The sequence below is a fragment of the Pipra filicauda genome, unplaced genomic scaffold (genome assembly GCF_003945595.2).
Source record: "Pipra filicauda isolate LSUMZ 115617 unplaced genomic scaffold, ASM394559v2 scaffold54_size4384275_pilon, whole genome shotgun sequence".
NCBI lineage: Eukaryota > Metazoa > Chordata > Aves > Passeriformes > Pipridae > Pipra > Pipra filicauda.
The window spans coordinates 4050500-4063203 of record NW_024104698.1 but is presented as its reverse complement, the minus strand read 5'-3'; the positions used below and the strand labels follow the sequence as shown (position 1 = coordinate 4063203).

The window sequence follows — 12704 nt, the reverse complement described above, 5'->3', positions numbered from 1 at the left end:
TTAACTAGTCTGCTGCCACTGAGTATTTCACTAGATGCATGGCCTCACCAGCTGACAAGAGTGTAAAGTAACAGTTCCGGAATTGGAGATGTAACAACTTAATTAAATACAGGAAATACAGATTTTTTTTTTTAGTGCATTTCTTTTAAAAAACAAAAACACAGCCACAACCCCTGCTGAACATGTGCAAGACCAGCTTTCTGAGTGTGCACTCAAAATTATTAAAAAATAAGAGAAGGTTAAACAAAACACCAATAATTAATTACCAAATGCGTGAGTATTAATATGCAAATGCATGAGTTATACTCATGCATTACCAAATGCATAAGTATTAAAGAATTAATTACCAAATGCATTGTTTTGCTTATCACCCACTCTCCCAGTAATATGGGAAAAGTAAAAATGAAAACACCAAGTCCTTAAGTTCTCCTGAGCTGTTCAAGCAGGCTGGAACTAGAAACACTCTAAAGGGTCACAGATATGCACAGGGCATGTATGGTCTGAATTTTACAAGAAATTAATGATTCCAAGTATATAATGAAACTAGTTTATCATCCTCAAGCCTGTCCAGGTTAAAAAAAAAAAATCACCTTTTTTGTGCAACAATTAAGAAATGGCTTTGCTTACAGGCAATAGGATAAATAACTTCCATATTTCCTAAACACCACCTCTTCAAAAGACAAGTAGATAAAGCAAAGGCCCAAACTTTCAGGGAACAGTCAGACCAAATCTAGGATTAGGAGCAATCTGTGGGCGGGCAGTGACACATCTGCACCAGGTCTGCATTCAAGAATATTGTTCAAAGATGGGAATGCAATCTCAGCTTGCTTTAATTTTTAATTAATTAACAAAGTATCACAAAGCGAAATGCATGCACTATTCATGCTAAGGATAACACATTACATCTGCTGCTGCTGCTTCCATTTATTGCTTCATAGACTAGTTGCTTATGGTAGTTTTATTTTAAAGTGAATACCAAAAAGAAAAAATCATCTTACAGCTGTCAATGCCCAGCCCAGCTTTCACCACCCAGACAAATAAGCATCTCGTCTTTAACTGTGACACTCTTTCTTGGAACAAAACGTGCTTGAAAAGCCCACACGAATACAAGGAACACAACTGAACATCATTCCCCCCTTTCCATTTAAAAGGCAACTCAGTCATTCATTCCCATGGAGAAGTTACAGAAGAAAGATGCATGGCTGATAACAAAGGGAAAAACAAATTTACTAATACAAGTAGGCATAGATTTTGGTCCAAAGAATAACATGCATCTTAATGATTTTAAAACTCTTCAACATCCCTGGAGATAAAATAATCCTTCATGTTCATTTCTACATTTCATAATGTATCTTTGTGCATTAATTTTACTGAAGACCTTAAATGAAAGCAGTGAACAAGCACAATGCTCTCACTGACTTAGCTGGGAAAGAAAAGTCACTAACCAACCTCAGACTAAAATATACCCTTCTGACTTCACTGTGTGTAACAACTGCTGTTTTACTTGAAATTACTCTGCATGTCCTCATATTTTAAGCTATTATTTGTCCACCCATGAGCTAGACAGGACAATTATTTAAGCTTCTTCTGAAACAGACCCCAGAATGGTCTGGACTACTGAAAGAATACTAATATACAGATGTGACTGTTTTACTTGAGACTGGGAAACACACAGCGCAACCTTACATGAGAGCTCTGCCTCCACATCTGGAGATGTTTACAAACACTTCTCTCAGCATTTCTAGCTCCGGTCTAATCAGAGCTCTGTCCTTCCCCCGAAGTGATATATTTATTTTTAAGAAGAAAGCAGGGAAAATTAATCTAATGTATATGCCCATCTCCCTCGGAACTGAACACGCACACTTTTTGTTCTGTGCCACATCTGGCAGTTAATGGCACTGCAAATTAAACATCAATTATTTTCTTTCCTTTATTTTGTTAAATGCTTTAACAAAACAGTGTAAAGACCAGACAACCTGTAACTAACAGCAAAGTTTCCACAGCTTTCAGGAGCTGGCTCCTATAACCATAACTTCATTTGGACTAGCAATTGTTTTTTCATAAAACATTAGTACTCTCAACTTTCCATACTAATTATTTAATAATTGTATAGAGATGCAATTTAGCGACCATGATCTTCCTGTGGGAACCACTGACAATTTTCAGTGAAGCAAACACAGGTCTGATGATAAAGAATACCTTCAAGTCACCAGGGACTTGCACACTTGACTCCAGCATGCAAAGATGAACAGGCCCCAAACTGTGACTTGCTTAGTATTTCGCTTATTCTGACAAGTAAAACATAAAATATTTATATGCAAAGGTCAAATTAGTTCTGCCAATATGCTTTACTGCTCATTTGCCAACAATGGTTCCCATCTACCTTTAGTTCCATCTAAAGTAACTTAAAAGTTTAAGGTTTTACTAACGCAGGTAGATTTTCTATAAAGCACAGCCAAGTCACCATTAGCCTTAAACTATATTTTCCTCAGTATAATTTCTCTCTCTAAACCTTCACTTGCCTTCATCTCCTTTCAAGGCAGCATTATCTTCTCAATCTCTTACACTGCTCACATTGATCCTCCTCTTTTCACATCACTCTGTGTTTGGTTCACTATTTGAAATGCAATTAAAATAATTTCTTAATATATAGTACCACCACCCTAACTTTAACTGAATATTCTGCCATATCAGGAATACCATCAAGTTAGGGCATCAATGTATCTATCCAAAATGTCTCATCAAAAACGAGCAGCCAAATACATAGGTGAGATTATATAAAATTTCTCCTAACTCTTGTTGTTGAGCTGTTCCTCTCCTTTCAGAAATCAGGGCTAGCCATCAAAAGTAGAAATTCTCTGGAGGAGAAAACGTCTACCTCTGTTGTTCATTTGCACAACAGCTAATACAAGGAAAACTACAGGAAAAACAGCTATGGCTTTAAAATGTAAGTTGCAAACACAAAAATTAGCTTTTAAAAAGCAGGTCTAACAGTATGTCAGTAACATTCAGGCCCACCAACCCTTTCCAGAGATCTCAGTCACAGGTGATGACCAATAAGTGTCTGTTAAAATGTATTCCTGTTCAATCAAAAATAGACATTTTTCCCAGGTATACTTAGGAACTGGCTTAATTCTTGCTATAATCTCTCAAATCATAAAAATTATCAACGTAGCTCTTCAATGTTAAGTGCCTTTAAAAGCCATGTGCTTAAGTAGCAAAGAAAAACGTGTGTGTTTTCAATAAAACATTTCAGCAAAAGCCTACTGGAAATCACCTCTTCCATGCAAGCTCCTGACCTCTTTTTCCATTACTGTTACTCCTATGACAGTTTAAGGAGCTGTGTGAACTAGAAACTTTGCAGCTGACTCTGTGAAAGTCTGATTGTCATCAAATGCAATACTTCAAACGTATGCAAAATACAGGGGTAGAGAAGAGCCAAAGATTATTTATAAATAGAAGTTTCACCAGTGTTAGCTTGCAAAAGAACATTTACTAAGGTTACTTCAAATTAGTAACGACTCCCTGCAGCATTGTGAGTGCCAAGTATCTGAAACACAGATTACAGACCAAATCAATACCATGTTCAGAACCTTTGACAGGCAGTTTTTCTGATCAGCTCCAGATAAGCTCATAACTGACTCACCACTGACTCGTTCCATGAGAGCAGAGGCCTGACTAGTTTCCTTCTCTGCACACACTTGTGTATCTACACATTTGGATATTTCACAATTGCAACAAGAGCATTAACTCAATTAGTTTCTATGGTATAATTATACACTGCTTGGGTTTGGCCTCATGCCTCAGAACACTCTTGCAATGATGACCTAGAAAGACACTGTCTAGCTGGTCTCACGGCCCGAGGGCATCACATCAGAGCAGCACTAACAAGGTGAACAATACTCACTGTTGCTCTACACTATTATATGTAAGCAATTCTTAAAACACTTGTAGCTTGCTAAATTACAGTTTGCTTACACTGACAAGTTACTAATTGACTAATCAAATCCCAGCCCCATTCTGTGCTACTCAGAATTGAGCCCATGAGAGTAATTCAGCTGGTTATGATACTCAGAGGCTCAGCAAATAATCTAAATGCTACTGAATCTTTTTAAACCTTAAGTAATGTCTCCAAATCCATGTATTTTAAAGTCACAAGTAAAATGCCACTAATGCACTGAAGGATTTGTTGTTTACTTCTCAGAGACATGACTTGGAGTTCTTCCTCCTGCCTTTTTAGCATATTCTGGCAAGACCTCAAGCTTTTCTTCAGAACATCACAGCTAAGAATTTCTTTCTCTAACTGAAAACTAACTTTTTCAAACTTTCACAAGCAGAGATGAGGCTTTCAGAAAAACTGTTAGAGTTGGAAATGCTACTTTTAACATTAACATTTCCACCTACATGGCAACAATACACGGGAGAAAAAGGAACCAAAATAAAACAAAACGTGATTTGCATATCAGTAACATGCAAATACGGGCCTGTGCAAAGTCCACCGAAGTTAACAGAGGGACTGACGCTGCCTTCCACACCACTTGGATCTGGCCAGCGCTGAAGAAAGATATGCAAAAAGGGAGAGAGGGAGGGTGCACTGTATCCCGCCAAGTAAGCACTGCTGCCTTAAGCCAAAGGGAAAGCAAGGCCTGTATCAAGAAAGAGAATGATGTGGGAGTTAGATCAAAGACTTCAAAAGAAAATGTAAGCGTATCACCAACACTGCTGCAAACCTTGAAACAGATTCACTCGTAGGAAATCAAATGTCTCACAATAAATCATTAGCACTAATGCCATACAGCAAACTTGGTTGCCCACAACATCAGGTTCCTGCCTCCCCTTCACACACACAGTAATATATGTTCTGCATGTATATTGTGTTTTGCATTCATCAACTACAAAGCATCCATCTGTGTAATTTCTAGGAACTCAGAAGCAGTTGATCTGTACGTAGGAGGTATAAAAACACAGTGAGTGGAAAAGTCACTTAAAGCTAACATAGGGAAATATGCTTCTGGACTGTTATTCCTAGGTTTTTAGCATTTACCATTAATTTCTGAGAGGACTAATAATTTCTGTAAGGAATACCATAGACCTTAAGTAAGCATTCTGAAATATCAGGAATTACATCAATTTAGGGCATCAGTGTATGTATCCAACACTTCACATTAAGAATGAACAGCCAAATACATAGAATTACAATTAACAAACCACCACATCTGTTTGGGCAAAATAAATAAAATCCACTTCCTGTAGACAAAAATTACAAACTAGTAACACTTCATAGCATCAGAGTGACACGAAGAATTAACAACCTGCAGCGTACTGCAGGCCAAAGCCTGGCCACTGTCACAGAATGCTAAGAATATTTTTAAAAAAATGAAAAAGTCCTAGAAACACCTTCCAGATTAGCTGCATGACGACAAACCAAGCAGGGCAGGGTCTGATGTAACATCACCCAAGGACACCAGAAAACCCCGCGCCCCGGCCCCCCCCGCACCCCGCAGGTACCGCGGGCAGGAACCGCCCCGTTAATGCTCCTGAAGGCCCCAACACCGAGCAGCCTCGCCAAGTTAATTAATAGCAACACATTGCCTAAGAGCGTGCCCTCGCTGGTGACTCACTCAAAGGCTCACCCCCGGGGAAGGATGGATGGATGGATGGAGGAGGAGGAGGCGGCTGAGATGTGCAGGGGAGGAAGGATGGGAGGAGGGTGGGAGCAGCTTGTGGTGCCCGGTCCCCCCACCCCCACCCCGTGTGCAGAGAGCCGAGAGGGGAGAGCGAGGAACAGGAACTGAACCTCGGTCTTTCCTTCTCGCCTGGACCGAGGCGAGAAAACGAGGGAGACGGAAAGCAGCGGCAGCTTCGCGCTGTTCCCGCCGCCGCCACGGCCGCCGAGGCAGGCACGGAGGGAGGGGGGGTAAAATGGCGCCGCCCGCGCCGGGGAGGAGCCGGTTCCGCCACAGCGGCCGCCCCGCACATGGAAGGCGGCGGCGGCGCCTCCCAGGGCGCGGGGAGGAGTCGGGGCGAGGCGGGGCCGCTACCGCGTCCGCCCGCCGCCGCTGTCGGCGTTCCCCTCAGCCGCTCACCTCGGCTGCTCTTCTCATCTCAACTCTCTCCTCAGCTGCTCCCCTCAGCCCGCCCCTCACAGAATCACAGGATCATTAATGCATATAAGTATCTCAAAAGGCGGGTGAGTAGAGGATGGTGTCAGACTCTTTCTGGTGGTGCCCAGTGACAGGACGAGGAGCAGTGGCCATAATCTAAAAACACACTGTGTTTCGCCTCAACATGAGGACGAACTTCTTTACAGTGAGGCTGGCAGAGCACCGGAACAGGTTGCCCAGGGAGGTCATGGAATCTCCCTCTCCGGAGGCATTCCAAACCCGCCTGGATGTGTTCCTACATCACCTGCTGCAGGTGACCCTGGTACCAATAACACCAAGGCTGTGGGTTAATCCTTGTATGGGCTATTTACTTAAGAGTTGGACTTGATCCTTATGGGTCCCTTTCAACTCAGTATACCCTAAGAATTCTGTGGATCACAGAATCCCTTGGCTTGGAAAAGGCATCTGAGATCTCCTAATCCAACCTATGACCAACCGCCACCCTGTCAACTAGACCATGGTACTAAGTGCCAAGTCTAGTCTTTCCTTGAACACCTCCAGGGGTGGTTGTTGCAGGTGCTGCCCAATGGGCCATGGCCACCCCTTACTTCCCTGTCAGCGCTGGGCGGTGCTGGACGGCACTGGGAAGAGCTCCAGGGCTACTGTGAGTGCCAAAATCGGGAGAATTTTGGGAAGAGGCGCCTGGATCCCTCTCAGGAGGGAGGTGTGGGCTTACATAGGTGTCTGGCTGATGAGGCCAGCCCGCCCTCATCTCTGCAGCTACAGCCCTGTACAGGTGTTCAAAAATAGCACAGTGTGAGCGACAGCGATCCTGGTTTGTCTTTAGCCTTCTAAGTACCACTGGATCCTTGCTATGGCATACCAAGTTGTACTACTTCAACCATGCCATTAATTCTTCAAAGCTGTGCCAAGGAGGTTTAGATTGGACATTAGGAAGCATGTCTTTACTGAGAGAGTGGTCAGCCTTCTGGAGAGGTGGTTGATGCTCCACACATATCAGTGTATAAGAGGCATTTAGACAATACCATTAACAATTTGCTTTAACTTCTGGTCATCCCTGACATGGTCAGGCAGTTGAACAGGATGATCATTGTAGGTCCCTTCCAGATTAAATACACTGTTCTATGCTGGGATGATGAAAGGCGTTGAGGTGGTTTTATATCTGTGTTTTCTTCTGATTCCCGGCAATGGTGGCTTTCCTTTTCCTGTGTCCTGTCAGCTCAATAGGTTGATGGGGAAGGGCATGACTAGGTGAGCTGGAGCATTAAGCCACCTTTCCTTTCGTCTTTTAACCCTTCCTTTCTCCTTTCAACCTTTTCTTCCTTCGACACCTCCTAACTGTAGGTTTCTGTGAGTTTAGTTTGGTCTTTTCGCTCATCACATGCAGGTTTGTTAGGAGACAGGATGAAGTGTACCATGGTATAAACTGTAATTAATAAGTGGGACCAATAGAGGTGGGACCAATTAATAAGTGCGACCAATGGAATAACTGTTAGTGCTTTTTTCACCACCAAAAATCTTACTTTTCTTCAAAGTTTGCAGGGTGTATAAATTCCAAAGTTATACTCTGTCTTCTTTGACCTTCTCAGTCCATCTCAATTCAAATTCCTGCCTACCCACAGAACAGGGTTCATATAATTTCTCCTAGGACTCATTCTAAGAAACTGACATCATAGAGACTTCATAATTTTATGCAAATCTTAGTATTTTACTTCTTTTTTTTTTGGGGGGGGGGGAAGTGGAGGATAAGAAAAAGAGGAAAAAGAAAGCTCTGGTAACCACTGCAATGATCTTAACACTCCAGGGGCTATCTGAATTCCAGTTTATTACAAAGCCGTCTTATTTTCTGTCTTTCTCTCTTAACTTCCTTCTGCTACCCTTAGGTTTTTTTTTTTGGTTTTTTTTTTGGCTACCATTCACTCCCTGTCCTTCTTACTGCTTCCTATAAACATTCTGCCAGTCCCCTCTGCGTTGCTTCCTCCCTGTTCCCACCTCCCACATCAGCTTCAGAAAGACGAGGTGATTCTGTGGCTGGCTGCCGAGTGCTGCCAGCCTCCCTCCCTTCTGCTGCTGCTTACGGTTATGGAAGTAAAGCTGATACCAACCCGAGCACTGACAGCAACAGGGCAAAACACCAAGATATTATCCTAGAGAACGAGAGGCCTTATGCTGCTGATTCTTGCCTGCACTGCAAAGTCTAGTGAGTGCTGCGAGGAGGATGCACTAAACTATTCCTTCCTGTTAGACATTTTAAAATGTCTGGGCAACCCCAGCCAAAGCAGGGTTACCGATGAGCATCCTGGCCAAAAGGAGAATCAAAGCGTTCTGTCAAGTTGTGAAAGGTACTGCAGAAAAACTCAAGGCAACTCAAGTTTTTAGCCAAATTCTATGATTTGTCAAAACTTTACATTAAACTGAGGAAGGCAAGGCAGCATATTACTGAGATTTCTATGCATAGTTTCATGTATATCAGAATTGGTAGGACAGACTAATATGAAAACATAGACAAATAGAGAAATTGCTATGCCAGTTCCATATGGTAATTTTAATAAGGGGATTACTAGGATAATGTGGTTAAGCATGTCCACTGTGAACTACATAACTTCCAGGAGCTTGGAAAGAGGCAGTGTGACTTGGTGAGGTGCCTGAAAAAGCACTGACAGAAATATTTTCTGACAAACTGTGTTGCTGTGCAGAACCCTTTTGCCTGCAGTGAGAGGTTACCAGTTCGGAAGGGATTGAAGCTGCTGCCCAGTGATGAGCTGAACTGATGAAAGAACATTCCCCCTGTTGCAACTTCTGTAGGTAATAACTCCTGGCAGAATAATTGGACAAGATAGATACCTACTGGCTATGAAATCTGAAATCAATACAAGAAAATCTGCTAGAAGACAGGAGAAAAGAGGAGTGAGGTGTCCTTTCTAGTAGTATGCCTTTCTCTAGCTCATAAAAGTGCAGAGGCTGCTCCCTGCTTGGGTCTGAATTCTTACAATACTTCACTGAGAGGAAAAAAACCTGATCAAGTTTTTGTTGTGCATTGTACAGAACCAAAAAAGGGTACATACAAAATTGTTTCCCCTTTTCAGGTCACCTTTCAGATCACAAGGTCATTATAAACTATCTCAGCACTTTTACAAGCTGGAGTCTGCTCAAACCATAATGCTTACAAAGTTTCACTTTGAATAAGTCTGATTTTCTCTGTCATTTGTTTTCACTTTTTATTTCTCTGCAGAACATAAAAAGTCAGAAAAAGATTTTATTTTCCCCCTACATAGCATATAATTTACATCAATCATCCCAGGAGGTCAGTACCACTGGGGTGTCATTTAAATACAATGAATATAAAGTAATGAAGCTCTTGCTGGAGTGGATGGCCACAATTCTCAGAGAGAGAGAGAGTTTCCAAAGCATGTGGAGAAAACACAACGGGAGACCGAGTGAATTCATCACACCACAAAAATGTCTCCATCCTGTCGACAAAGTCATTAAACGAAAATGAACCATTGTTACTCTAGACACTCGCATTCCTTCGGCATAATAACCTCAGTATAGAAGCACTGGGGCAAGGAGAATTTGCACACACAGGAGAAAAAAAAATTCAATCTATTAAAAAAAAACATAATCCGGATTATGTAATGAAAGAAATCCTCCTTGCTCCAAAGAGGAGACAGAGCCTCTGCAGAAGCCACAACTAATAAGGAACCTTATGCAGTGGTACAGGGCGGTTTCTTCTCCTCCAGCCAACAAGTCAAAGTAGATGCCAACCCAGACAATTTTTTTCAGATAACTCACAAATTATGTTCTCCTTTAATTACACGAATGTTTCTACCCTTTGCTGATCCATAGCCACCCTGGTTTTTAAGATCCCTTGTTGAGATTTCCCCAGTACCATTTCCTTTTTTGTATTCATTTACTTCCAATAATTTCTTCAGTCTCCATTAAAGCAATCTGTGAGGAATGCAGGGATTAGAAGGGTTTACTGTGTTCAATTTTATTTAATTTTTTGGCAAAGCGTGTCTGAATAGGAGAAAGTGTCACATGCCTACAGTAAATCACAGCATATACCAGTTTATGAAAATAGATTGTACTTCTGTGGATCTCCCTCAAGGAAATACCACTTTAAAGCAAACCACCATGCAGCCTCTGGTCAAAAAACATAGTGTTAGAAAGCTGCAGCAGAGATCCCTCCCTTTATTATAAATTAAAACAGAAACTTGCTAATTAAATTACCACCTGTAATTGTCAAAACCATATAGGAATATAATATATAGATTATTTTTTTTTTGTTTTTGATACAAAAGCACTACCTTGATTTAAGCAAATAGTGAAAAGAAAATCTCTGCTTTATTTATTTTTAGTAACTGCACGGGAACAGGGAGCCTGCTCAAAAGTGAGCAGAGCTACTGAGGTAACACATGCCAGCAAACACCAAATCATACCTGTTAATTACAACAAATATGCTCACAGACAACAGCAAGAATGCTATTTATCCATCATTTACAGCGACTGAAGTGCAGGGAAGGGAATTGGTTTCCTGGCAAATGTCCCAATTAATTGAGCATGCTATTTATTAGGGTGCTGATTAAAGTGTACTCTGCAATATAATAGTCAAGTATGAAGTTGCCAACTCTTATTCACTCCTGGCTTGTATGGATGAAAGCAGGAGAGTAGACTAGCACAATATGAAAATAATGATGCATTCCATGCCAAAATGCATTTAAGGCAATTCCGATGCCTGGAAATTAAAGACCTGGAGAGACAGAATTAGGTAGCACCATGATCTTGAGGATAGAACCTTACGTTGTGTAATCCAGTTGTGTGACCAAGACTTTCAACCTGTAGTAGCCATTTTGCACATGTATTAACACTCCTCTCAGAAGCCAGCACCATAGGCACGCCCTTAAGTAAGCAGCATATGAATTAAATATAAAGCAAGATAAAAGCAGAGTTTTGTTCCTGACTGATCTGAATCAATGCAGCTGAAGAAAAACTACTTTAGAGGGGTCCTTTTCCCAGCCACCGACTCCTCCAGCCTCTCCAATCAGCTGCCCTAACTGAGACTGTGGCTTAAGTAGTGTTTGTTTGTTGTACCCTTTTCAAAACCATGGCTTCCACAAATGAGGTTGGGAGTTTCCACACACAATCAAGGAGGCTTATGCTAATAATTGTATATATTATCTGAAGTAACGCTTGAGGTTTGATCTCAACCAAGATAACCACCAGAGCAAACCAAAATCATGATTTGTACCAGCGAAGAATTTCTTGGTCATAGATCACTCCTAACTCACCTTGTTAGCACTGATGCAAGATCTGGGTAGAAGGCCCAACTGGCCATGATTATTAACTTAACGAGTCTGTACATGCTCTTTTTCCTACATTCTTCCCACAAAGGTCACAGCATTTTGGCAACATCCTGCACTGCACCTCTATAGCCAGAGATATTCAAGGGTGACCTCTATGGTTAGAGAGCTCTAAACCTCTATGGTTTAGAGCCAAAAGGCTCTAAAAACGGTGCAGAGTCTTTCTTACAAAACTGACTGTGCCCAAAAAAACCATGCAGCTTTGAAAGAGCACTCTGACAGTATGCTGGATATCCTTGTCACCTAAAAATGAGAGCGGTAAAGAAGAGGCAACGCTCCAATTCCCCAAAGCAAGGGAAAGAGCCAACTCTGTAGCCAGAGACTCCTCCAGCTGGGGAGCAGGTAGCAGCTTTAGCTAATGGATCTCAAGGAGCTCACTGAAGCACAACATCAGGAGAGATTCATGACCCATGTAATCACACCTGCCCATCACTCTCACTGTCCTGACTGTCAGCATTTCACTGAAACCACTGTGCTGCACAAAATGCACAACCAAAGTTAACCCCAACTGAACCAGAAGCACAGAGGATACTCTGGTAACAGGATGTATTCTGGCAATACAGTATCAGGAGTAGGTTTCACTGGAAGCCCAGTCACCATGGTTAGTGCAGGTTTCTGAATCCTTTGTATCCTTAGCAAAAACACATCTGGGCCATTTGCCACAGAGAACAGATGGGATCCTCAGGTTAACCATTTCCAAATGACGTGGTTAGATTATTATGGACTCCAGTCATAAGCCTTGGGAAGATAAGTGAGAATCAGGCAGAAGACTGAGCTTTCCTCTACAGAAAAAATATAAACAGAGGATATTAGTTCTTTCTGGATTGCATATTCATATAATGAAAGTTTCCAGAATCAGTCCATTCAAAACAGTAATTTCTTGACTTGTAGGAATAGTGCCAGCAGTTTGCATCAAATTACTGCTGGACTGCAGAATAAATAACATCAGCCACAGGTTGCTAAAGCTTTAATTTCCTTAATGTTCTGAAACATGTTCATGTTATCTGACCATGCAGAGCAGGTAGAATGCTGAGTTTATGGTTCCCCAACACTTTTTATGCCTCAGCATGGGTACCCAGTGGTGGTAATCTGTCTGCATTAGATATGAGATACAAGTGTATCAGAGAAGCTTTTTTTTTCCCCCTCTGAATAAATGTTTAAATATTTAGGGCCAAATTCCATTGCTAAACATATGAACACAGCTCTCTTTGAGCTCATT

At 41.6% G+C, this 12704-nt stretch overlaps 1 protein-coding gene across 8 annotated transcripts in view; it reads right to left on the bottom strand.

Annotated features, from left to right (window-relative positions):
- Positions 1-6138, bottom strand: part of SUPT3H (SPT3 homolog, SAGA and STAGA complex component) — a 266154-nt gene extending 260016 nt beyond the window's left edge. For 2 of the 8 annotated variants that reach the window (XM_027723068.2, XM_027722737.2), the window contains exon 1: positions 6087-6138. In XM_027723068.2, the coding sequence (XP_027578869.1) occupies positions 6087-6104 (18 nt within the window). In that variant the 5' untranslated portion in view covers positions 6105-6138. Of the gene's footprint in view, positions 1-4484; positions 4721-5621; positions 5742-5797; positions 5956-6086 lie in introns of those variants that run through there. The other 6 variants (XM_039387279.1, XM_027723391.2, XM_027723453.2 and 3 more) reach the window with 6 other exon arrangements.
- Between the last annotated feature and the right edge of the window lie 6566 nt (positions 6139-12704).